The following is a 25,501-nucleotide window of genomic DNA, read 5'->3' as shown; positions in this document are numbered from 1 at the left end:
GGTCTCTCTAGTGTCTCCTGTTGTTGACGGTCTCTCTAGTGTCTCCTGTTGTTGACGGTCTCTCTAGTGTCTCCTGTTGTTGACGGTCTCTCTAGTGTCTCCTGTTGTTGACGGTCTCTCTAGTGTCTCCTGTTGTTGACGGTCTCTCTAGTGTCTCCTGTTGTTGACGGTCTCTCTAGTGTCTCCTGTTGTTGACGGTCTCTCTAGTGTCTCCTGTTGTTGACGGTCTCTCCTGTTGTTGACGGTCTGTCCTGTTGTTGACGGTCTCTCCTGTTGTTGACGGTCTCTCCTGTTGTTGACGGTCTCTCCTGTTGTTGACGGTCTCTCTAGTGTCTCCTGTTGTTGATGGTCTCTCTAGTGTCTCCTGTTGTCGACGGTCTCTCTAGTGTCTCCTGTTGTCGACGGTCTCTCTAGTGTCTCCTGTTGTCGACGGTCTCTCTAGTGTCTCCTGTTGTCGACGGTCTCTCTAGTGTCTCCTGTTGTCGACGGTCTCTCTAGTGTCTCCTGTTGTCGACGGTCTCTCTAGTGTCTCCTGTTGTCGACGGTCTCTCTAGTGTCTCCTGTTGTTGACGGTCTCTCTAGTGTCTGCTGTTGTTGACGGTCTCTCTAGTGTCTCCTGTTGTTGACGGTCTCTCTAGTGTCTCCTGTTGTTGACGGTCTCTCTAGTGTCTCCTGTTGTTGAAGGTCTCTCTAGTGTCTGCTGTTGTTGACGGTCTCTCTAGTGTCTCCTGTTGTTGACGGTCTCTCCTGTTGTTGACGGTCTCTCTAGTGTCTCCTGTTGTTGACGGTCTCTTCAGTGTCTCCTGTTGTTGACGGTCTCTCCTGTTGTTGACGGTCTGTCCTGTTGTTGACGGTCTCTCCTGTTGTTGACGGTCTCTCCGGTTGTTGAAAGTCTCTCTAGTGTCTCCTGTTGTTGACGGTCTCTCTAGTGTCTGCTGTTGTTGACGGTCTCTCTAGTGTCTCCTGTTGTTGACGGTCTCTCTAGTGTCTCCTGTTGTTGACGGTCTCTCTAGTGTCTCCTGTTGTTGACGGTCTCTCTAGTGTCTCCTGTTGTTGACGGTCTCTCCTGTTGTTGACGGTCTCTCTAGTGTCTCCTGTTGTTGACAGTCTCTCTAGTGTCTGCTGTTGTTGACGGTCTCTCCTGTTGTTGACGGTCTCTCTAGTGTCTCCTGTTGTTGACAGTCTCTCTAGTGTCTGCTGTTGTTGACGGTCTCTCTAGTGTCTCCTGTTGTTGACGGTCTCTCTAGTGTCTGCTGTTGTTGACAGTCTCTCTAGTGTCTGCTGTTGTTGACGGTCTCTCCTGTTGTTGACAGTCTCTCTAGTGTCTGCTGTTGTTGACGGTCTCTCTAGTGTCTGCTGTTGTTGACGGTCTCTCTAGTGTCTGCTGTTGTTGACGGTCTCTCTAGTGTCTGCTGTTGTTGACGGTCTCTCTAGTGTCTGCTGTTGTTGACAGTCTCTCTAGTGTCTCCTGTTGTTGACGGTCTCTCTAGTGTCTCCTGTTGTTGACGGTCTCTCTAGTGTCTGCTGTTGTTGACGGTCTCTCTAGTGTCTGCTGTTGTTGACGGTCTATCTAGTGTCTGCTGTTGTTGACGGTCTCTCTAGTGTCTCCTGTTGTTGACGGTCTCTCTAGTGTCTCCTGTTGTTGACGGTCTCTCTAGTGTCTCCTGTTGTTGACGGTCTCTCTAGTGTCTCCTGTTGTTGACGGTCTCTCTAGTGTCTCCTGTTGTTGACGGTCTCTCTAGTGTCTCCTGTTGTTGACGGTCTCTCTAGTGTCTCCTGTTGACGACGGTCTCTCTAGTGTCTGCTGTTGTTGACGGTCTCTCTAGTGTCTCCTGTTGTTGACGGTCTCTAGCAAACCCCCGAGATGAATATGAGTTGTTTTTCCCGAGGCAGCCGATAGTCCATGAGCACCCATGGATAGGCTAATGAATTGTCTAAAACCAAGTGGTCCTCTGTTACTCGTCCTCATCAATATATAAAAACAGATACGTCACTTACACTTAGTAGTAGTAAACACGTTAGGCTTCTGATTATGGGCTGGCATTTCAATAGATATCTAGCTAGCTAGCTAGCCTAACGTTTAGCCTAATAATAGCTAGTGAGTTGAGAGCTAGCTAGTTAACAACTGGCTAGCTAGCTAGAGATGTTACAGCAACCCACAATCAGATTTATTTTCCTGTTGTACAAAGTTAGCTTTTTGGATGGCATCCTTTAACAGAATAGACATCTTTTGCTAAGCCTTCCAGACACTGAGTGGAAAACAGAATGATAGCTGGCTAGCAGATTAGCTAGACAAGTAACACATTGACGTTACCTGAAGTGAAATGTTGCCAGACCTTCATAGCAGTGATCACGTTGCCATGTTGTCCTGATTCAACGAAACCCAACAACACAGCACTCAACCCTTAGCTACCCATAGGAGCTAAAGTTAGCTAGATAAACTTGTTGTTGTAGCTTTACGGCAGACGAGACGCTTTGTGGCGTATTTCTGCCTTTCACAGGTCGGAGTGGAAATTACACATTTGGGACACAGAAAGAGGGGAGAGGGGAAAGGGGGGCTAGCTACAACTTGTTAACGGTGCTCACTGAAATCAGTAACAACAAACTCGCGCCACGCAACAGGAAGTGGTCAGGGGCCAAGATTCAACATAGCCACATTTCAGGAATTTTACTAAACAAAAAACGTCTGTAAGGGGACTAACACACTTAAATGGAAAGGAACTATGCGGGGAACTATGCGGGGAACTATGCAAGGCAATGAAGGCCTACAAATGAAGGCATGGACATGTTAGTTTGTTTTTTGCTGATTTTGTTCCTAAAATCTCCCACTCGGAAAGGAATTGAGGAGTTGACGTGGCACCAGTGCAAAAGATTAGCTAATCACTTGGACTGTGTCCCAAATGGGGCACCCTATTCCCTATACACACCTATGGGCCCTGTTTTAAAAGTAGTGCACTACATAGGGGAATAGGGTGCCATTTGGGACTTAACCTAATTACCTTGATAACTGAATGAGTGAGATTTAGTGAGAGAGCTGCCAAACCTCCTTCCTCTGTTGGCTCCGTCCAGTGGGGCCCTGTCTCCTTCCTATTTTCCCTCTTCTTCCTGCTAAACCCTCTTTCTCTCACACTCAAACAACACCAACAGAAGAAAGATTGCCTCTGTCGATAGAATCCACCTATTTCTGTTGGAATCGAACTGGGCTGGCAGGGTTCTGCTGAATGAAGGAATGGGTAGAACTATTGAATATGGGCACGTTTCCCTAAAGATTTATTTCATGTCCGTTTCAAGGCTCCCAGAGGAACTGTTCTGTTCTGAACTCTCCAAGCTATATAAACCAATAGTCCTGTTCTGAACTCTCCAAGCTATATAAACCAATAGTCCTGTTCTGAACTCTCCAAGCTATATAAACCAATAGTCCTGTTCTGAACTCTCCAAGCTATATAAACCAATAGTCCTGTTCTGAACTCTCCAAGCTATATAAACCAATAGTCCTGTTCTGAACTCTCCAAGCTATATAAACCAATAGTCCTGTTCTGATCTCTCCAAGCTATATAAACCAATAGTCCTGTTCTGAACTCTCCAAGCTATATAAACCAATAGCCCTGTTCTGAACTCTCCAAGCTATATAAACCAATAGCCCTGTTCTGAACTCTCCAAGCTATATAAACCAATAGTCCTGTTCTGTTCTGAACTCTCCAAGCTATATAAACCAATAGCCCTGTTCTGAACTCTCCAAGCTATATAAACCAATAGTCCTGTTCTGAACTCTCCAAGCTATATAAACCAATAGTCCTGTTCTGATCTGAACTCTCCAAGCTATATAAACCAATAGTCCTGTTCTGAACTCTCCAAGCTATATAAACCAATAGTCCTGTTCTGATCTGAACTCTCCAAGCTATATAAACCAATAGTCCTGTTCTGATCTGAACTCTCCAAGCTATATAAACCAATAGTCCTGTTCTGAACTCTCCAAGCTATATAAACCAATAGTCCTGTTCTGATCTGAACTCTCCAAGCTATATAAACCAATAGTCCTGTTCTGATCTGAACTCTCCAAGCTATATAAACCAATAGTCCTGTTCTGATCTGAACTCTCCAAGCTATATAAACCAATAGTCCTATTCTGATCTGAACTCTCCAAGCTATATAAACCAATAGTCCTGTTCTGAACTCTCCAAGCTATATAAACCAATAGTTGTGATCTGAACTCTCCAAGCTATATAAACCAATAGTCCTGTTCTGATCTGAACTCTCCAAGATTTACAAACCAACAATTACCGTGAGACTGGCAGTCTGTTTTGCATGACATTAACCGGCTGACAATATGTAATGACCGCCACAGTCCTAAATGTAGCTGGTATTGCTAAAAGGGAACTGGACAGAACTCAACAGCAGGCTGTGTCCCAAATGGCACTGTTTTCCCTATATTTTGCACTACTTTTGACCAGAGCCCTATGGGCCACTATGTAGGGAATAGGGTGCCCATTTAGGATGCATGCTACTCTCTCCAGACAGCTGCTGTGATCTCCCTGTTCCCCCTGGAGAGTAAGTCTCAACGAAACAGCTGCAGTTAGTACACTCACACAGACACATGGTTACTGGACCCTGCTGGGTTCTGTCCAGATGGACTGTCCTCATCTCTCTCTGTTACTGGACCCTGCTGGGTTCTGTCCAGGTGGACTGTCCTCATCTCTCTCTGTTACTGGACCCTGCTGGGTTCTGTCCAGATGGACTGTCCTCATCTCTCTCTGTTACTGGACCCTACTGGGTTCTGTCCAGATGGACTGTCCTCATCTCTCTCTGTTACTGGACCCTGCTGGGTTCTGTCCAGGTGGACTGTCCTCATCTCTCTCTGTTACTGGACCCTGCTGGGTTCTGTCCAGGTGGACTGTCCTCATCTCTCTCTGTTACTGGACCCTGCTGGGTTCTGTCCAGATGGACTGTCCTCATCTCTCTCTGTTACTGGACACTGCTGGGTTCTGTCCAGATGGACTGTCCTCATCTCTCTCTGTTACTGGACCCTACTGGGTTCTGTCCAGATGGACTGTCCTCATCTCTCTCTGTTTGTTTTCATCTTTGTTGTTATCTAAATCAGATCAGGCTGTACTGCTCAGCCCTCCTTTTGACTCACTCTCTCCTTCTCCCTCTTCTCTCCTCTCTCTTTTTTGTCCTCTCTTCCTCTTTCTCTCGCTCTCCTCTCTTTCTCTCTCCTTCTTCCTCTCTCTCTCCTCCTCTCTTCCTCTTTCTCTCTCACGCTCTCTCCCTCTCTCTCCCTCTCTCTCCCTCTCTCTCCTTCTCTCTCCCTCTCTCTCCTTCTCTCTTCCTCTCCTTCTCTCTTCCTCTTTCTCTCTCTCTCCTCTTCCTCTCTCTCCTCTCCTCTCTTTCTCTCTCCTTCTTCCTCTCTCTCCTCCTCTCTTCCTCTTTCTCTCTCGCGCTCTCTCTCTCTCTCCCTCTCTCTCCTTCTCTCCTCTCTTTCTCTCTCTCTCCTCTCTCCTCTCTTCCTCTCTCTCTCCTCTCTTTCTCTCTCCTCCTCTCTCTCTCTCTTCTCTCTCTCTCTCTCTCTCTAGTTGTGAGGAAGCTGCAGGATTTTGAGCTGCCATACGTATCAGTCACCAGTTTACGGAGCTTGGAGTTCCACATCGCCCTTCGTAAAAGGTATGATACCTCTACACAAACGTTAACAATCTTTGGCTGTTTGACTGATGCTTCCCCACTCTGTTAGACTGATGCTTCCCCACTCTGTTAGACTGATGCTTCCCCACTCTGTTTGACTGATGCTTCCCCACTCTGGATTCCTTCAATGAGTTAATTGGCTCCGATTTACCCCTGGTGTATATATTGTTTATGTCGGCCTGTTTTATATACAGTTGAAGTCGGAAGTTTACATTCACCTTAACCAAATACATATAAACTCAGTTTTTCACAATTCCTGACATTTAATCCTAGTAAAAATTCCCTGTCTTAGGTCAGTTAGGATCAACTCTTTATTTTAAGAATGTGTAATGTCAGAATAATAGTAGAGAGAATGATTAATCTCAGATTTTATTTCTTTCATCACATTCCCAGTGGGTCAGAAGTTTACATACACTCAATTAGTATTTGTTAGCATTTCCTTTAAATTGTTTAACTTAGGTCAAACGTTTCAGGTAGCCTTCCACAAGCTTCCCACAATAAGTTGGGTGAATTTTGGCCCATTCCACCTGACAGAGCTGGTGTAACTGAGTCAGGTTTGTAGGCCCCCTTGCTCGCACACGCTTTTTCAGTTCTGCCCACAAATTTTCTATAGGATTGAGGTCAGGGCTTTGTGATGGCCACTCCAATACCTTGACTTTGTTGTCCTTAAGACATTTTGCCACAACTTTGGAAGTATGCTTGGGGTCATTGTACATTTGGAAGACCCATTTGCGACCAAGCTTTAACTTCCTGACTGATGTCTTGAGATGTTGCTTCAATATATCCATGTAATTTTCCTACCTCATGATGCCATCTATTTTGTGAAGTGCACCTGTCCCTCCTGCAGCAAAGCATCCCCAGAACATGATGCTGCCACCCCTGTGCTTCACGGTTGGGATGGTGTTCTTCGGCTTGCAAGCCTCCCCCTTTTTCCTCCAAACATAACGATGGTTATTATGGCCAAACAGTTCTATATTTGTTTCATCAGACCAGAGGACTTTTCTCCAAAAAGTACGATCTTTGTCCCCATGTGCAGTTGCAAACCTTAGTCTGGCTTTTTTTATGCCGGTTTTGGAGCAGTGGCTTCTTCCTTGCTGAGTGGCCTTTCCGGTTATGTTAATATAGGACACGTTTTACTCTGGAAATATATATACCTTTGTACCTGTTTCCTCCAGCATCTTCACAAGGTCCTTTGCTGTTGTTCTGGGATTGATTTGCACTTTTCACACCAAAGTACGTTCATCTCTAGGAGACAGAACGCGTCTCCTTCCTGAGCGGTATGATGGCTGTGTGGTCCCATGGAGTTTATACTTGCGTACTATTGTTTGTACAGATGAACGCGGTACCTTCAGGCGTTTGGAAATTGCTCCCAAGTATCAATCAGACAATCAGGTCTACAATTTTTTTTTCTGAGGTCTTGGCTGATTTCTTTTGATTTCCCCATGATGTCAAGCAAAGAGGCACTGAGTTTGAAGGTAGGCCTTGAAAAACATCCACAGGTACACCTCCAATTGACTCAAATGATGTCAATTAGCCTATCAGAAGCTTCTAAAGCCATGACATCATTTTCTGGAATTTTCCAAGCTGTTTAAAGGCACAGTCAACTTAGTGTATGTAAACTTCTGACCCACTGGAATTGTGATACAGTGAATTATAAGTAAAATAATCTGTCTGTAAACAATTGTTGGAAAAATTACTTGTGTCATGCAAAAACTATAGTTTGTTAACAAGAAATTTGTGGAGTGGCTGAAAAACGAGTTTTAATGACTCCAACCAAAGTGTATGTAAACTTCCGACTTCAACTGTAAGTTAGCCATATGTTACATTAGATAAAAGTAGAGACTCAGAGCTAGAAAATTGTATATCATACACTACAGTTGAGGAACAACGGGAAAATAATTCTGCTTTGAATGTTGATGAACTTGTAATCTCATTTTTTAGAAAATGGCCCGTGAATGTTTTGGTACCTACTGGAGCGCTCTTCTTTGTCTACACCCATTCAGCATTGTTCACACCCTCTTAAGCCTTAGCCCCACCCATCTCTTTAAGGATTCACATGTGAGGCCATGTACTAAACAGCCAAAGATTTCAAAACTGAAGAAGGCTGGTTTATACTACGGTTGTGTTCGAAAATTTAATCTGGAGTGCTCTGGGCGTTCATCATCTCAGAGCGTTGTCAGATTGTTCGTTTGGAAATTCAGAGCGTTTCGCTCTTGGAGCGTTCAGACCGAGGAGTAGGGTTGATCTGAGTGTTCTGACCTAACAGCAGTCGAGCACCCAAGCTAACATGGCTAACGTTGGCTAGCTACTTCCAGACACATAATGAGAGAACACCTCACTCTGCCCATTTTACTCTCCCTAGCAGAGCTGGTTAGGCTTTTTTCATGTTATCCAGAGCGTTGGTAACTGTGCTGCTGGCAACTATTTCATTACGCTTTTTTGTCAACGTTTACTGACATCGGCCAGATTCAGCGGGTGTTGAGTGTTAGTAAATTCATCAGTTATTCTGCGCTCTGGTACACTCAGACGAGGGTGCTCTAAAATGTTTTGCAGGAAATTACACAATGCTCTTATGGGGGGGGGGGGGGGTCCAACTGATTTGAATTTCTAATTGAAATGCAGACTGAAGTATCAGAGTTCAAAACATTCAGTGCTGCCATTGGACGTGACGCAACGTGAGCGCCACACAGGCAGTATAGCAGCTTTCATTGATTTCAAAGAATCACAGTGGCTGATGGCAATGCCTGTTTGTAGCAGGGTCGTTACAGGCTGTAGTGAGAACAACACATGGCCGTGATGTCTGTAGTGAGAACAACACACGGCCGTGATGTCTGTAGTGAGAACAACACACGGCCGTGATGTCTGTAGTGTAGCAGGGTCGTTACAGGCTGTAGTGAGAACAACACACGGCCGTGATGTCTGTAGTGAGAACAACACACGGCCGTGATGTCTGTAGTGAGAACAACACACGGCCGTGATGTCTGTAGTGAGAACAACACACGGCCGTGATGTCTGTAGTGTAGCAGGGTCGTTACAGGCTGTAGTGAGAAGAACACACTCTCTTTTCTGCAGCCACAACAGTATATTGGACATCCGTTCTTGACTGCTATCCAAATTGTTTGTGTTCATTGAAATTCAAGCATTGTGAGTGCTGATAACCAATACTCTGTCTGTCTTTCTGGTCTCTCTCTCTGTCTCTCTCTCTGTCTCTCTCTCTGTCTCTCTCTCTGTCTTTCTGGTCTCTCTGTCTCTCTCTCTGTCTCTCTCTCTGTCTCTCTCTCTGTCTCTCTCTCTGTCTCTCTCTCTGTCTCTCTCTCTGTCTCTCTCTCTGTCTCTCTCTCTGTCTCTCTGTCTCTGTCTCTCTCTCTGTCTCTCTGTCTCTGTCTCTCTCTCTGTCTCTCTCTCTGTCTCTCTGTCTCTCTCTCTCTCTCTCTGTCTCTCTCTCTGTCTTTCTGGTCTCTCTGTCTCTCTCTCTGTCTCTCTCTCTGTCTCTCTCTCTGTCTCTCTCTCTGTCTCTCTCTCTGTCTCTCTCTCTGTCTCTCTCTCTGTCTCTCTCTCTGTAGTTACTGGGACACGGCGTATGACACTGATGTAATGGACAACAGAGTGGGACTAAACCTACTATACACTCAGGTGAGTTCTGAACCTACTATATATATATATATATACACACACACACATACTACCGTTCAAAAGTTTGGGTCACTTAGAAATGTCCTTGTTTTAGAAGAAAAGCAAAAAAAATTGTCCATTTTAAAATAACATCACATTGATCAGAAATACAGTGTCAGACTATTCTTGTTCTGAGAAAGGAAGGTTATTCCATGCGAGATATTGCCAAGAAACTGAAGATCTCATACAAAGCCTCTGTACTACTTGTGGTGGCTAATTTCTGCATTACCAAATGAGGAGAGTTACAAACTTCACACACCAGTCAGAGTTATACTTAAAACTACATCTTTAATAATTAAGATGCTTTTGCAAAAGCACTTTGACTTTCAATGATGTGCTATCTCTAATGAACCATTTGAAAAGTGACTACACAAAAGTACAAAAATCTTTTATAGCCAAGATACACCCCTCTCAACGTACATGACGAACCACAGACACATAGAATGGGTCACAAGGTTAAGATTTGTATGAAAGATATCTATAAAACATAGCAGACAGCAACTGCTTTATCAACAGTGTTCATTGTACAGACCAGTGTCTGGTCCTCCAACTCCAAACTGGAACAGTCTCTCCCTGGTACGGTACAGAACAGAACCATTAGCTCATCCAATGGCATAAATCAATTGACAACTCTAGATACTCCCATCTCAAGTAAACCCCCTCTTGACTCCACTCCTGGACAAGCTCACTGAGGGGAGTGAGCCTCTAGGTCATACACTATCCCAGGATAAGTGCAACATCAGAGAGGACATACAATGTTTCCAGACACTGCCATACACCTTCCCCCAATGCCAAAGGAGGGAGTGACTTGCGCACAGACATTGTGGAGACAAGTAATTGGTTCCCCATTAATCACGCCATCCATTCACATGGTTTAACAGATACATTCACATATGACAAGAATCTCACATAAGCATACTATGCAAATAAAACATCTTAATTATCTATGTTACCCAACTAATTCGGATTCATCCGCCACATACTCCCTTCACAGAACAGCGCAAACTAGCTCTAACCAGAATAGAAAGAGGAGTGGGAGGCCCCGGTGCACAACTGAGCAAGAGGACAAGTACATTAGTGTCTAGTTTGAGAAACAGATGCCTTACAAGTCCTCAACTGGCATCTCCATTAAATATTACCCACAAAACACCAGTCTCAACGTCAACAGTGAAGAGGCGACTCCGGGATGCTGGCCTTCCAGGCAAGAGTTCCTCTGTCCAGTGTCTGTGTTCTTTTGCCCATCTTTAATTTTTTTTTTTTATTGGCCAGTCTGAGAGATGGCTTTTTCTTTAGAACCCCCACCTCGTCACTAATAGTAATATTTTTAACAGTTTACTGTCCTCATTTTTCAAATGTAATGTTATTTCCTGCTTCCCTTCTCCTCTCCTCCTCCTACTCTGACCCCTCCTCTGCAACCCTGGTCCCTTCCATTATCCAATGAGGTTGTCAGGGAGGTGTGGCATCTTCAACCCATGGTTGTGCCCCAAATGGCACCCTACTCTCAAATTACTGCACTACTTTTTACTATGGCCCATAGTCCTCTGGTCCAAATTACTGCACTACTTTTTACTATGGCCCATAGTCCTCTGGTCCAAATTACTGCAATACTTTTTACTATGGCCCATAGTCCTCTGGTACAAATTACTGCACTACTTTTTACTATGGCCCATAGTCCTCTGGTCCAAATTACTGCACCATATAGGGAGTAGGGTGCCATTGGCAACAGAGCCCGCCCTCTATGCAGACACACACACACACACACACACACACACACACACATTCAGCAGCAACAACATGCTGTTGTTTTCTTATGCTGATTTGATTAGAATCTGCCTGCTGGCTCAGCATTCCGTGTGTGTGTGTGTGTGTTTGGCAGGCTGTTGACTCAGTGCTCCATCTGTGTGTGTGTGTTTGGCAGGCTGTTGACTCAGTGTGGGGGCATAGCTAATGTTACGGGCCAAAGAATGCAATCTTTTCTTGGAAAGAGAATCAACTCTGTGTGTGTGCGCTTGCCATTTTGTGCAACTTGTGTGTGTCATTTGACTTGTGTGTATGTGTGTGTTTAATTCTACTTGAACAAAACAACAGTGGAATAGTTTGTTTTGGACTTAGAATTCAAATGTGTTTCTCGGGTTTTAAGTAAAGCCTCTCCAAGAATGGTTTAGAGCAGAAAGATGATTGTCTCTCTTCTCTCCCTAGACGGTGTCTGACATAGAGAGAGGCTGGATCCTCGTTAACAAGGACCAACACAGACAGCTCAAATCACTGCAGGAGAAAGGCTCCAAGAAAGAAGTAAGATAGCCCATCGTCCTGATCCTTTTAACGCAACACTGTGTCCGCCAGCTGTAACCGTGTCCGCCAGCTGTAACGGTGTCCGCCCGCCAGCTGTAACGGTGTCCGCCCGCCAGCTGTAACGGTGTCCGCCCGCCAGCTGTAACGGTGTCCGCCCGCCAGCTGTAACGGTGTCCGCCCGCCAGCTGTAACGGTGTCCGCCAGCTGTCTAGTGGAGAAGAAGCTAACATTCCACACCTTGTACTCTTTGTTATGTCACAGGGGCATTGTCATGCTGAAACAGGAAAGGGCCTTCCCCAAACTGTTGCCACAAAGTTGGAAGTACAGAATCGTCTAGAATGTCATTGTATGCTGTAGTATTAAGATTTCCCTTCACTGGAACTAAGAGGCCCGAACCATGAAAAACAGCCCCAGACCATTATTCCTCCTCCACCAAACTTTACAGTTGGCACCATGCATTCTCCTGGCGTTTCCAGTGAGTCCAATGGCGGTGAGCTTTACACCACTCCAGTCGACGCTTGGCATTGCGCATGGTGATCTTAGGCTTGTGTGCGGCTGCTCGGCCACGGAAACCCATTTCATGAAGCTCCCGGCGAACAGTTCTTGTGCTGACGTTGCTTCCAGAGGCAGTTTGGAACTCATTAGGGAGCGTTGCAACAGAGGACAGACTGACTGTCAGCAACAGGGGTGGCTGAAATAGCTGAATCCACAAATTTGGAGGGTTGTCCACATACTGCTGTGTGTGTGTGTGTGTGTGTGTGTGTGTGTGTGTGTGTGTGTGGTGTGTATGTATATATATGTGTGTGTATATATATATATATATCTCAAATGATTTTCCAGTGCTTCATGTTCTCTACGTCTCTCTCCAGTTCATTAGGCTATGCCAGACGCTGAAGTACTTTGGCTACATCCAATTTGATCCATGTGTGACAGACTTCCCGGAGAAAGGCTGTCACGCAATCGTCTCCGCTGGGAACAACGAACTCAACTTCCAGGTCAAGCTGCCCAATGAACAGATGAAAGAGGGGAGCTTCAAGGTCACTCGCATGCGGTGCTGGCGGGTCACGTCTTCTGTAAGTAACCCCCCCCCCCCCCCCCCCCCCCCAACATAAAGTTATTCTATTCTTCTCTATAGTGATGGTGCTCCTAGAGGAGACACTGATCTATGGTTACTATAGTGATGGTGCCCCTAGAGGAGACACTGATCTATGGTTACTATAGTGATGGTGCTCCTAGAGGAGACACTGATCTATGGTTACTATGGTGACGGTGCTCCTAGAGGAGACACTGATCTATGGTTACTATAGTGATGGTGCTCCTAGAGGAGACACTGATCTATGGTTACTATAGTGATGGTGCTCCTAGAGGAGACACTGATCTATGGTTACTATAGTGATGGTGCTCCTAGAGGAGACACTGATCTATGGTTACTATAGTGATGGTGCTCCTAGAGGAGACACTGATCTATGGTTACTATGGTGACGGTGCTCCTAGAGGAGACACTGATCTATGGTTACTATAGTGATGGTGCTCCTAGAGGAGACACTGATCTATGGTTACTATAGTGATGGTGCTCCTAGAGGAGACACTGATCTATGGTTACTATGGTGACGGTGCTCCTAGAGGAGACACTGATCTATGGTTACTATAGTGATGGTGCTCCTAGAGGAGACACTGATCTATGGTTACTATAGTGACGGTGCCCCTAGAGGAGACACTGATCTATGGTTACTATGGTGACGGTGCTCCTAGAGGAGACACTGATCTATGGTTACTATAGTGATGGTGCTCCTAGAGGAGACACTGATCTATGGTTACTATAGTGATGGTGCTCCTAGAGGAGACACTGATCTATGGTTACTCTGTGTTCCAGGTAAATGTCTTTATTCCCTGCCAGACACTCTTTTCTCCACCTCTCCTCTGTTCTCCTCTCCTCTATTCTCCGCTGTTCTCTTCTCCTCTTTTCTCCTCTGTTCTCCTCTCCTCTGTTCTCCTCTCCTCTTTTCTCCTCTATTCTCCTCTCCTCTTTTCTCCTCTATTCTCCTCTCCTCTGTTCTCCTCTGTTCTCCTCTCCTCTGTTCTCCTCTCCTCTTTTCTCCTCTGTTCTCCTCTCCTCTGTTCTCCTCTGTTCTCCTCTCCTCTGTTCTCCTCTCCTCTTTTCTCCTCTGTTCTCCTCTCCTCTGTTCTCCTCTGTTCTCCTCTCCTCTGTTCTCCTCTCCTCTTTTGTCCTCTGTTCTCCTCTGTTCTCCTCTTTTCTCCTCTCCTCTTTTCTCCTATCCTCTGTTCTCCTATCCTCTGTTCTCCACTGTTCTCCTCTCCTCTATTCTCCTTTGTTCTCCTCTCCTTTGTTCTCCTCTCCTCTGTTCTCTTCTGTTCTCCTCTCCTCTTTTCTCCTCTGTTCTCCTCTCTGTTCTCCTTTGTTCTCCTCTCCTCTGTTCTCCTCTCCTCTATTCTCTGTTCTCCTCTCCTCTATTCTCTGTTCTCCTCTCCTCTATTCTCTGTTCTCCTCTCCTCTATTCTCCTTTGTTCTCCTCTCCTCTGTTCTCCTCTCCTCTGTTCTCTTCTGTTCTCCTCTCCTCTGTTCTCCTCTTTTCTCCTCTCCTCTGTTCTCCTCTCCTCTATTCTCCTCTTCTCCTCTTTTCTCCTCTGTTCTCCTCTCCTCTTTTGTCCTCTGTTGTCCTCTGTTCTCCTCTCCTCTGTTCTCCTCTCCTCTGTTCTCCTCTCCTCTTTTGTCCTCTGTTCTCCTCGTTTCTCCTCTCCTCTTTTCTCCTCTTTTCTCCTATCCTCTGTTCTCCTCTGTTCTCCTATCCTCTGTTCTCCTATCCTCTGTTCTCCTCTCGATCTGTTCTCCTCTCATCTGTTCTCCTCTCCTCTGTTCTCCTCTCCTCTATTCTCCTTTGTTCTCCTCTCCTCTGTTCTCCTCTCCTCTGTTCTCTTCTGTTCTCCTCTCCTCTGTTCTCCTCTTCTCTGGGGAAACTGCTGAGCACTACACCATCATTGTTTTCATCAGACCACTTACCCTAATACATAGCCCTGACTCACACACAGATTCCCACCTATGTGTTATCTCTTTATCGACCCACTGCCTCCTCTCAGAGAGCCCAATCCTTTACTGTAATATATATAATACGGCTGAAGCTAATTCTAAGGCATGTTAGGGTACAGTGCAGGGGAGGACATAAAAAACCACTGCAGTTTTAACTGTCAATCTTCTCCACACACCTCTATAAATGTAGACTTCTCTTGAAGGGATAGAGATTGATAACATAATGAGTTAATCTGACTATAGCAGGGGTTTCTTTTTTAATCCATATCAATGTATTACAACAGACCTATTAAAGAGGTGAACTGTAGCAGCTGTAGCATCCAGATGCTAACAGGGAACATTGTTCAGTTCTGTCTTTGGTACAACACAGCACCTCTAAGAGACAGCTGGGACTGAAACTAACCATCAAAAGCCTGTAAATGGACCAGTATCTAACTGGACCACTACTAAACCCAGCGGCTAACTGGACCGCTACCAAACCCAGCGGCTAACTGGACCGCTACTAAACCCAGCGGCTAACTGGACCGCTACCAAACCCAGCGGCTAACTGGACCGCTACCAAACCCAGCGGCTAACTGGACCGCTACCAAACCCAGCGGCTAACTGGACCGCTACCAAACCCAGCGGCTAACTGGACCGCTACCAAACCCAGCGGCTAACTGGACCGCTACCAAACCCAGCGGCTAACTGGACCGCTACCAAACCCAGCGGCTAACTGGACCGCTACCAAACCCAGCGGCTAACTGGACCGCTACCAAACCCAGCGGCTAACTGGACCGCTACCAAACCCAGCGGCTAGCTGGACCGCTACCAAACCCAGCGGCTAGCTGGACCGCTACCAAACCCAGCGGCTAGCTGGACCGCTACCAAACCCAGCGGCTAACTGGACCGCTACCAAACCCAGCGGCTAACTGGACCGCTACCAAACCCAGCGGCTAGCTGGACCGCTACCAAACCCAGCGGCTAGCTGGAGCACTATGCAGATATCGTTCAGGCACTTTCTGGTTGCTAAAATCCTACTAGTTCACCTAATTTCAGTTTGTGACAAAACATGCAAGTGTAGAGAATCATTATATCTTCTAAACCGCTGTGAAATATATTTTCCATAACTGAAAATTTTCAGCTATTTGAACCTGGTGAACAAAACCGAAAGTAAAAGACGCAAAACAACGACATTTAAGAACGGGAAGCATAGAAATAGCCCTCATAGAACAGATATACCGCTTTTTAGACATTCTTTCAAAAAGAATGACAGATCCATAACACATATTTCTTGGTGAATTTTTGTCGGGTCGTCCCAGAAAAGTGACATTTCAGCTTTAAGCTAGAGATCTGTTTTTATTTTGCTTTGAGCTGCATCTCAATTCACCGCATCCGCCAGCCTTCCGCATCAGTTGTGGAAAGTTGCATAGCTACAGCGGTTTTTGTCAGACCAGGAGACATCCCGAAAATCGGTCTTCTCACAAAAACTTCAGTACCGTCCGAACGGTTTGGGCTAGAAAATAATATGCCCACAAGGAATGTAACGATTTCACCCGATATGCATCGGTCCTCGATTCCAACGGGACACCAAACCAATCCAAATGTACCATGCATCGGTCAGATAATCGATTCAAAAGTTACCAATAGCCGGTTCTCTAAAATGTTTTTGCTCAAATTACTTTCTACCTTCCGAAAATACCTTTTCTTTTGTGACCACTGTGTCGTCTCCTTCAGTGTGGAAACTAAGTATGTTATTGTTGTGCCAGTCATTGAGCTACAAGTCATTTTGAATGCCGAGGAACACCAGACATTACCAGTAGCCTAGTCAAACTGCACACTGTGTCCAATGAGAGGTAGGCCTATTCCTGATCTGGTACATCTGCAGGTCACTTTCAGCATTCAAATGTTTGTAAAAATGTGTTGCTGCTTTGCTATGTTGTTGTCTTAGGTCTCTTTTATGTAGTGTTGTGATGTGTGTTTTGTCCTATATTTATATTTTATGTTATTATTTAATTTTTTTTATCCCAGGCCTCCGTCCCCGCAGGAGGCCTTTTGCCCTCTGGTAGGCCGTCATTGTAAATAAGAATTTGTTCTTAACTGACTTGCCTAGTTAAATAAAGGTAAAAAATAAGCTAACAATAAAGAGACTGCATGGTTGGAATGGGAGAAGAAGAGACGCTCACTCAGAGTTGGAGGACTTCATGAGACCTGACCCGGGCCTGATTTGGGTTTCGGGTCTGATATTCTAACTTGTCCCTCCGATCCGGGTCGGGTCCTGTCTCATTGTCATCGGTTCTCTAGTCTATGGAACTAGAGCTGATAGACTCCAGTGACCGTGGCTCTGCATAGCCTATGGCATATTTATTTTACGCTAATGAGGTGAATTTATTTATTTATAGAAGACCTAGCAAACATGTAAAGACCTATTTGTTAACCAGAAGAAAAACCTGGCTGATTTAATAACCTTTTTTCTGTCACTCAGATCCAATCTGGTCTGGACCCGTACCCGTTACGGGATGGGTCTAGGTCGAGTTCCCCCTGTGGTCAATTCGATTGTTCTCGAGTCCGTTTGGGTCCGGTTCCCCATTTTTCAACAAAATTATTGGGTCAATTCGGGCCAGGTCTGATTGTTCCTGGGTCCGTTCGGGTCTAACTTTTTGGACCCGTGAAAAGATCTCTACTCCGAGTCCGTCAACTTCCAAACAGTCTAAACCATTTGATTAGGAGATGGGTGAAATCCAAAGTTCTGCTATACACTGAGTAGACAAACCATTGGGAACACCGTCCTAATATTGAATTGCAGCCCGTTTTGCCCTCAGAACAGTCTCAGAAGAATTCCACAGGGGATGCTGGCCCATGTTGACTCCAATGCTTCCCACAATTGTGTCAAATTGGCTAAATGTCCTTTGGGTGGTGGACCGTTCTTGATACACACGGGAAACTGTTGAGTGTGAAAAATCGAACAGCGTTGCATTTCTTGACACAAACCGGTGCGCCTGGCACCTACGACTAAGACTTTGTCTTCAACGATGGCCGTCTGACTGAAGTAAGTAGAGGACATAGAGCAGTAGAGTTTCAGCCTACATACACCATACAGGTGTGTGTGTGTGTGTGTGTGTGTATATATATATATATATTATAATCTACACACCACACAGAAGGCAGCTCAGTCAGCAGTAGAGTTGTCAGCCTACATACATTTTACATTTACATTTTAGTCATTTAGCAGACGCTCTTATCCAGAGCGACTTACAGTAGTGAGTGCATACATTTATATTAAAAAAAAATATATTCCTCCCAAACTGGTCCCCCGTGGGAATCGAACCCACAACTCTGGCGTTGCAAACACCATGCTCTACCAACTAAGCCACAGGGGACCATATATATATATATATATATACACACACAACACACAGAAGTCAAGCTCAGTCAGCAGTAGAGTTTAATTGTAGAATGGAAAATAATCATATCGCACCCGAATCGATTCGTTCCTTTGATAAAACCGAATTGCAGTGAATCGTTTCAAACTAAAACTTTATCATTCCCTGTGTCGTATCGGAGCCTATGTTATCTAGATCGGTATCGAATGGCCTTGAAATGATGCACATCCCAATGACCACCCCTCTGTGGAAAGACGAGACTCTCAGAAACACGATGGTGTTCTCCGTTATTTTCCTCATGAAACCCACCAGCATCACGGGACTTGTCTGAACTTGGAACCGCCGATCTGTCAACTTCTGTGTGTAACAGCCAACCGGTTTGAGCTGCACACAAACAAGTTGTTTTCCTCTAGAACGCCCACAAGCCTATGGAAGTACTTTAGTGACGACAACAAAAAAAAGGACTTAAATATGGGGTAAAAAGAAAGTATTAATAAAAATCCAGAGATCTGTGTAGGACAGACACTTCAAAACATACTTGTACATATCTGTTTTGCCATATATGAATGTTATTCAATGTGTTTCCATAGGCTAATAGCAGTAAGGGCAAAATTAAAGTCTCATCTAATAATTACAAATAAATAATAATTGCTGTCCCAACTGACCAACAGCAGACTAGAGGACCCTTGGAGAGGCACTGTACAAACAGACTGCTATTGAGAGGCCCTGTGTCTGCCTCAAGGGAGGCTGGGCAGAACATCCTGCTAACGAGGGGTTGGTAATAACATCCTGCTAACGAGGGGTTGGTAATAACATCCTGCTAACGAGGGGTTGGTAATAACATCCTGCTAACGAGGGGTTGGTAATAACATCCTGCTAACGAGGGGTTGGTAATAACATCCTGCTAACGAGGGGTTGGTAATAACATCCTGCTAACGAGGGGTTGGTAATAACATCCTGCTAACGAGGGGTTGGTAATAACATCCTGCTAACGAGGGGTTGGTAATAACATCCTGCTAACGAGGGGTTGGTAATAACATCCTGCTAACGAGGGGTTGGTAATAACATCCTGCTAACGAGGGGTTGGTAATAACATCCTGCTAACGAGGGGTTGGTAATAACATCCTGCTAACGAGGGGTTGGTAATAACATCCTGCTAACGAGGGGTTGGTAATAACATCCTGCTAACGAGGGGTTGGTAATAACATCCTGCTAACGAGGGGTTGGTAATAACATCCTGCTAACGAGGGGTTGGTAATAACATCCTGCTAACGAGGGGTTGGTAATAACATCCTGCTAACGAGGGGTTGGTAAGGAAGGGGGCTTTGGAGGATACAGGTTACAACATGTCTACAGACTGCCTGATATCCCGTTGAGCGTATAAGCAATAGGGATGACTGAATCATTCATTTCTATGAGGAGTTGGAAAGATGATGATGACTGTGGGGCAGCAGGGAGTGGAAGATGCAGGAGACGATGATGATGATGATGATGATGATGATGCCAGCCATAGTAACCCCCTCCCTCCCCTCTACAGCAGGTCCCAGTAGCCAACGGAACAGCCTCCCCCCCCCCTCTACAACAGGTCCCAGTAGCCAACGGAACAGCCTCCACCTCCCCCTGCTCCTCAGCCCAGTGTGAGGTGAAGTTGGAGCTGGCCTTCGAGTATCTGATGAGCAAAGACCGTCTCCAGTGGGTCACCATCACCAGCCCACAGGTCAGGGGTCAGTCTGGGGGGGGGGGGGTCACGGAGAGTTTGTGACCTCCAGTGTCTCTCTAGAGTTACTGTTTTTGTGTGTCTTGTATCTAAATCCCTGGTTTGTGTCTTCAGGCAATCATGATGAGCATCTGTCTACAGTCGATGGTTGATGAGCTGATGGTCAAGAAGTCAGGAGGCAGCATCAAGAAGGTCTGCGTGTCTGTCTCTCTGCGTGTCTGTCTCTGTGTGTGTGTGTCTGTCTCTGTGTGTGTGTGTCTGTCTCTGTGTGTGTCTGTCTCTGTGTGTGTGTGTCTGTCTCTGTGTGTGTGTGTCTGTCTCTGTGTGTGTCTGTCTCTGTGTGTGTCTGTCTGTCTCTGTCTGTCTCTGTCTGTGTCATTTTCCTGTGTGTGTGTGTGTGTGTGTGTGTGTGTGTGTGTGTGTCATTTTCCTATGTGTGTCTGTCTCTGTCTGTCTGTCTGTCTGTGTCATTTTTGTGTGTGTGTGTGTGTGTGTGTGTGTGTGTGTGTGTGTGTGTGTGTGTGTGTGTGTCATTTTCCTGTGTGTGTGTTATCTCTGGCAGATGCTGCGGAGACGTCCCAACGGCTCCCTCCACCGGTCTGAAAGTCAGCAAGCTGTGAAATCCCCCCCTCTACTGGTGAGACACGGAACTGCACTGGGCTTCGATCAGAAAATAGGCATTTTGTTAGCTTGAAATTCGGAACCTGTTTTGTGCTAACATTCCACTCCTTGTACTCCGTGTCATACCAAACATTTGGCTTGACAAGAAGTGGAATTATAGCTAAACAGACTGGAACCCAGGCTAACAGTTGGCTGTTTGAAGTGGAAGGATCGGGTGTTTTTAATGTTCTGTATTGGAACATTCACAATACATTTCGTCTTGATATTCTGGTGTCACTCAGGCAGTTTAGAGTATTGATTGAGGACTTATTTGTGGAGGAATGTAACTGTTTTTCTGGGTGATTTGTGCTTCCAGTGACGACTGTTTTTATATTTTAATGTAGGTATCTATACAGATGACCATTTTTTGTGTGTGTGTGTGTGTGTGTGTGTGTGTGTGTGTGTGTGTGTGTGTGTGTGTAAAAATACAAAAACACAGTCACGGGAAGCAGAAATAAAATATGCAATATGTCTTCCCTGTTAAAATAAAAGACGTTTTGAGATGTTTGACATTGTTTTTCCGTCTTGTCCTCTGCAGGACTCTCCTGACCCAGACCGAGAACAGATAGTCAAACTCTCAGTGAGTAACGCTTATGCTTTGATCTCCAAAAGCCTTGGGTTGAATGTTGAGTCCAAAAATCACATATAGAATCGTCATTTAACAATGAATCAGAATCGTCATTTAACAATGAATCAGAATCGTCATTAACAGTGAATCAGAATCGTCATTAACAGTGAATCAGAATCGTCATTAACAGTGAATCAGAAATCAGAATCGTCATTTAACAATGAATCAGAATCGTCATTAACAGTGAATCAGAATCGTCATTAACAGTGAATCAGAATCGTCATTAACAGTGAATCAGAATCGTCATTATCAGTGAATCAGAGGATATGTATAAAGTCTGCTTTAGGTGTCTGCTGCTCTTCTCTCTCTCTCTCCATATCTCCTCTCAGACCAAGCTGAGCTCTGTGTCACTCAGAGGGACCAGCGACGTCGGCGGCAACGATTTCCATGGCAACTACGCCTTTGAGGGGATCGGGGACGATGACCTGTAATATTCAACCCCCTTCCTCCCCCTGACTAACGCGACCCGCAAAGATTCCAAGCCGAGCTGAGCCAGGCAGAAATGAGTTTTGTCGTGTGGTTTCTGGTTGTAGCCCTTCCTGAGGGTCTGCTACCAACCATATGTTCTCCTTTCATCCTCTTCATAAAAGGCTGCATCCCAAATGACACTCTGTTTACTTTCACAGTATGGTACTTTTGAGCAGAGTCCTGTTGGCCATTTGGCGACACAGCCAAAACTGCCATCTATCTCAGTGTTTTCCCAACCTTTATTTGAACCGTGGCACACTTTAAAAAATCTATATATATTTGGCACACCTAAAATATCCCTATTGATTTGTTTTAGTGGTAATGACCTGCAACGTACTGCAAATCATCTATTTTCTGTGACAAATGTGTTTTATAGATTTTAAATAGGGTTAATTTGAACTGTTTTTCATAGTTCTTTACTCATGATGGTTAATTTGTGTGTACCCCTTTAAGAGAACCCATGACTCTGTACTATAATTCGTATTATTTCTTTCTGGTAAAATAGGTATTTTTATTGTTAAAGGTTTGAGCTACAGACGAGTGGTTTTCTGCATTGTAGAAGTGCAAACACAGACACGAGCCATGCTCCATAAGAAATAACTGACTTTGGCTAAACCTAATCAGACTTGCCTGTACAAATGTTTTTTACAGACAAATCTAATGATTTTCACTGCCCATCCTCTTGTTCATCAATCAACTCATTGTTTCTCTTATGTTCTTAATAAATGTCAATAATATTTAGAGGGGAAAAAAAATCTCAAACTGCAGTCTTAAGGTGAAAGTGGTTTAAACGAGGACATTGCAAATGTCATTTTTGAACGTGTTATTATAATAAGCATAATTATCCATGAGTGGACAATGGATGTTTTGAACTTCTAGACTATGTAGCAGTCTTCATAGATTTACGTTCTTCTGTAAAAAATGAGGACATTCCGTAGGTCGAAAAGGAGCCTCGTCTTCATCACAGTGTCATTCTAAGTGTGTAATTTTTGTGTTTTCTTTTAGTGTGTTTATTCTGTCACATCAGAAATCCAAGGTACAAACCAGATAGCTGATTTTGTAAAAAAAAAGAAGGGGTGTCAGATCTCACTCAGAGCTATGTCTTCTTCAGATGGGGTCTTCTTCCTTTTGACAAACCAAGACGAGACAGAAGTCAGGCAGAAAGGCTTTAACACAGTGATAATGAAATGTGTTATTCATTTGGAGTTACTGCTTAGTGATATTACTTACACACACAATATAACTGTTCAAATTTGCCAAAAAAGTGTTTTTCAGGAACGTATTTTGAAGGGTACATTTGTTATTTTTCTCCCCTATTACTCACACCAGCGCTGTTGTAGTGAAGATTAGTGGGAATGTTAGACTACATAGGTTGTTGACTACAATGCTCATTTCCTGTAAGATTTATAATTTAACGCCCTTAATTTTGCCTGTTGCCTCTAGTCCACCAAAATCCAGTGTTGGGTTGCCTTTGGTCAACTTACCAACCATGTATCAGCCTTAGCTTGCACTTCCCGAACCAATCATTTTGCACAGTATTATGCCGCGTTCGCGTACTAGTGGGAATTAGGAAACTCTGAAATGACTGACTTGGTTGTAGTTATACACCAGCTGCGTTCAACCAGTTAGCAAGTCGGACATTTCAGAGTTTCCTTGTTCTGACTAGTACTTGAATGTGGCAATACAGATGGACGACGGATATTTATTAAGTAATGTGGAGCACGAAAAAACGTCATGGGGCTTAGTCTCAAAAGGCACCCTATTCCCTATATAGTGCACTACTTTTGCCTAGAGGTTTGACCAGCGGTATAGGGAATAGGGTGCCTTTTGGGACTCAGCCATAGAATATTTCCAAGGGGGTTGTGAAACTCCCTTGGAAACTTTCCCTTTTTTGTTTCAGCCAAAAAAAATTTGCCTCATAAAAGCCAAAATTATAGTTTACTAAAGCATTTTGCACAAAATAACATTTAAAAAAAAAAACATGGTATGACGTCACTTTGTATAAGAAAAATCATTGTGAACATTTACTAATAATAACTGTATCATCCATAGTTTATTACAGAGCCATATATTTAGAGACTTAGGCCAAATATTATAATGTTTTATATTGTTCTGATTCTAGACATTCAGGTACATAGCATTGTATAAATATTCCCCATGTAATGTTAATGGGGTTCTAACATGGCTGCTATAGAATGTTGTAGTGTCATGTTAATGGGGTTCTAACATGGCTGCTATAGAATGTTGTAGTGTCATGTTAATGGGGTTCTAACATGGCTGCTATAGAATGTTGTAGTGTCATGTTAATGGGGTTCTAACATGGCTGTTATAGAATGTTGTAGTGTCATGTTAATAGGGTTCTAACATGGCTGCTATAGAATGTTGTAGTGTCATGTTAATGGGGTTCTAACATGGCTGTTATAGAATGTTGTAGTGTCATGTTAATGGGATTCTAACATGGCTGTTATAGAATGTTGTAGTGTTAATGGGGTTCTAACATGGCTGTTATAGAATGTTGTAGTGTCATGTTAATAGGGTTCTAACATGGCTGCTATAGAATGTTGTAGTGTTAATGGGGTTCTAACATGGTTGCTATAGAATGTTGTAGTGTCATGTTAATGGGGTTCTAACATGGTTGCTATAGAGTCATGTTAATGGGGTTCTAACATGGTTGCTATAGAATGTTGTAGTGTCATGTTAATGGGGTTCTAACATGGCTGCTATAGAATGTTGTAGTGTCATGTTAATGGGGTTCTAACATGGCTGTTATAGAATGTTGTAGTGTCATGTTAATGGGGCTCTAACATGGCTGCTATAGAATGTTGTAGTGTCATGTTAATGGGGTTCTAGTATGAATGTTGTAGTGTCACCCTCAATGGCCGGACTTTCTAAACACATGGCTCTGATTTATTGTAATCAAACCTATTCTAAACTGTATAAAAATAAAGTACATTTATCATTGTTTACAGACTTGTTGGGGGAAATTAGTTAAATGAAAAGTGTTTACAAATCTCACTTCTGATTTGTCTTATTTTGAAGAACAAAGGTTTGTGGAAAATTGTGTTGCGTTCATTTGGTAAATTTCAATGTGGCAATCATCTCAGAGAAGAGGATTGTGATGAAGGTGAATAAAACAGAGATTAGTCTGTAGGAATTAAAAAAAAAAAAAGTATTTCCACCATTTTGTTAACCATTCCACAGTAATTCCCATTTGTAAGCGTCAACATAACCACCAGGCGTTTTCCTCTTGTTGACTTGTGGTAACAGACTAGTGAAAGTTGACAGAGGAAGCTACAGGAACATAGCCTGGTCCAAACCCTATGGTCATTGAGCTATACAGATCTGGGAGGACCAGGCTGCTGAATTAAATGCTATCTCAACCACATGAATGCAAACCTATTGACTGTGCTCTTCTAGGTCAGCTGGAATGGATGTATGTTCGATCATTTCCTAAATGGCACCCTATCTAGTGCACTACTTCGACCAGAGCACCTATGGGGCCTGGTAGAAAGTAGTGCACTAGATAGGGGATATGATGCCATTTGCCCTGGTAAAAAGTAGTGCACATGATGCCATTTGGGACACAAACATTTAAATGTTTCTCGCGTTAGCGGCTAAGATCTTTTGGGTCCCAAATGGAGCACTACTTTTGACCAGAGCAGTATTATAATACACCCTTGAGTATCAATATGAAGCCTATCAGGACAAGTGTGTTTTCATTGCTGTATTATTACTGTTAAAGAACATAAATAAAATGTATAGTTGCCAAATTAGCAACAAGTGTCAGTGTTTGTTATTAGCCTGGAATGTTGGTGCCAATTACTTTAACACGAATGCAATCCCCCACCAAGTACAATGAGCTTGTCGACAATAGGCCTTTTGATTTGAATCACGGGCTAGTTCAGACTTGAGAGAATGATGCCCTCCTGTGTCAGTGATGGGGAAATGTCTCTGGTTCCTTCAGTCAGAAGGACCAATAA

At 44.2% G+C, this 25,501-nt stretch overlaps 1 protein-coding gene across 2 annotated transcripts in view; it reads left to right on the top strand.

Moving 5' to 3' along the window:
• Window positions 1–25,301, top strand: part of LOC106571015 (sorting nexin-17) — a 65,895-nt gene extending 40,594 nt beyond the window's left edge. For both annotated transcript variants that reach the window (XM_045695522.2, XM_045695520.2), the window contains 9 exons: window positions 5,571–5,658; window positions 9,240–9,309; window positions 11,548–11,640; window positions 12,510–12,713; window positions 19,586–19,765; window positions 19,880–19,957; window positions 20,328–20,402; window positions 20,964–21,005; window positions 21,383–25,301. In XM_045695522.2, the coding sequence (XP_045551478.1) occupies window positions 5,571–5,658; window positions 9,240–9,309; window positions 11,548–11,640; window positions 12,510–12,713; window positions 19,586–19,765; window positions 19,880–19,957; window positions 20,328–20,402; window positions 20,964–21,005; window positions 21,383–21,484 (932 nt within the window). In that variant the 3' untranslated portion in view covers window positions 21,485–25,301. The remainder of the gene's footprint in view (window positions 1–5,570; window positions 5,659–9,239; window positions 9,310–11,547; window positions 11,641–12,509; window positions 12,714–19,585; window positions 19,766–19,879; window positions 19,958–20,327; window positions 20,403–20,963; window positions 21,006–21,382) is intronic.
• Window positions 25,302–25,501: the final 200 nt, after the last annotated feature.

This window comes from Salmo salar, chromosome 15 (genome assembly GCF_965601325.2).
Source record: "Salmo salar chromosome 15, fSalSal1, whole genome shotgun sequence".
NCBI classification, from domain to species: domain Eukaryota; kingdom Metazoa; phylum Chordata; class Actinopteri; order Salmoniformes; family Salmonidae; genus Salmo; species Salmo salar.
This window is presented reverse-complemented; position numbering and strand designations above follow the sequence as displayed.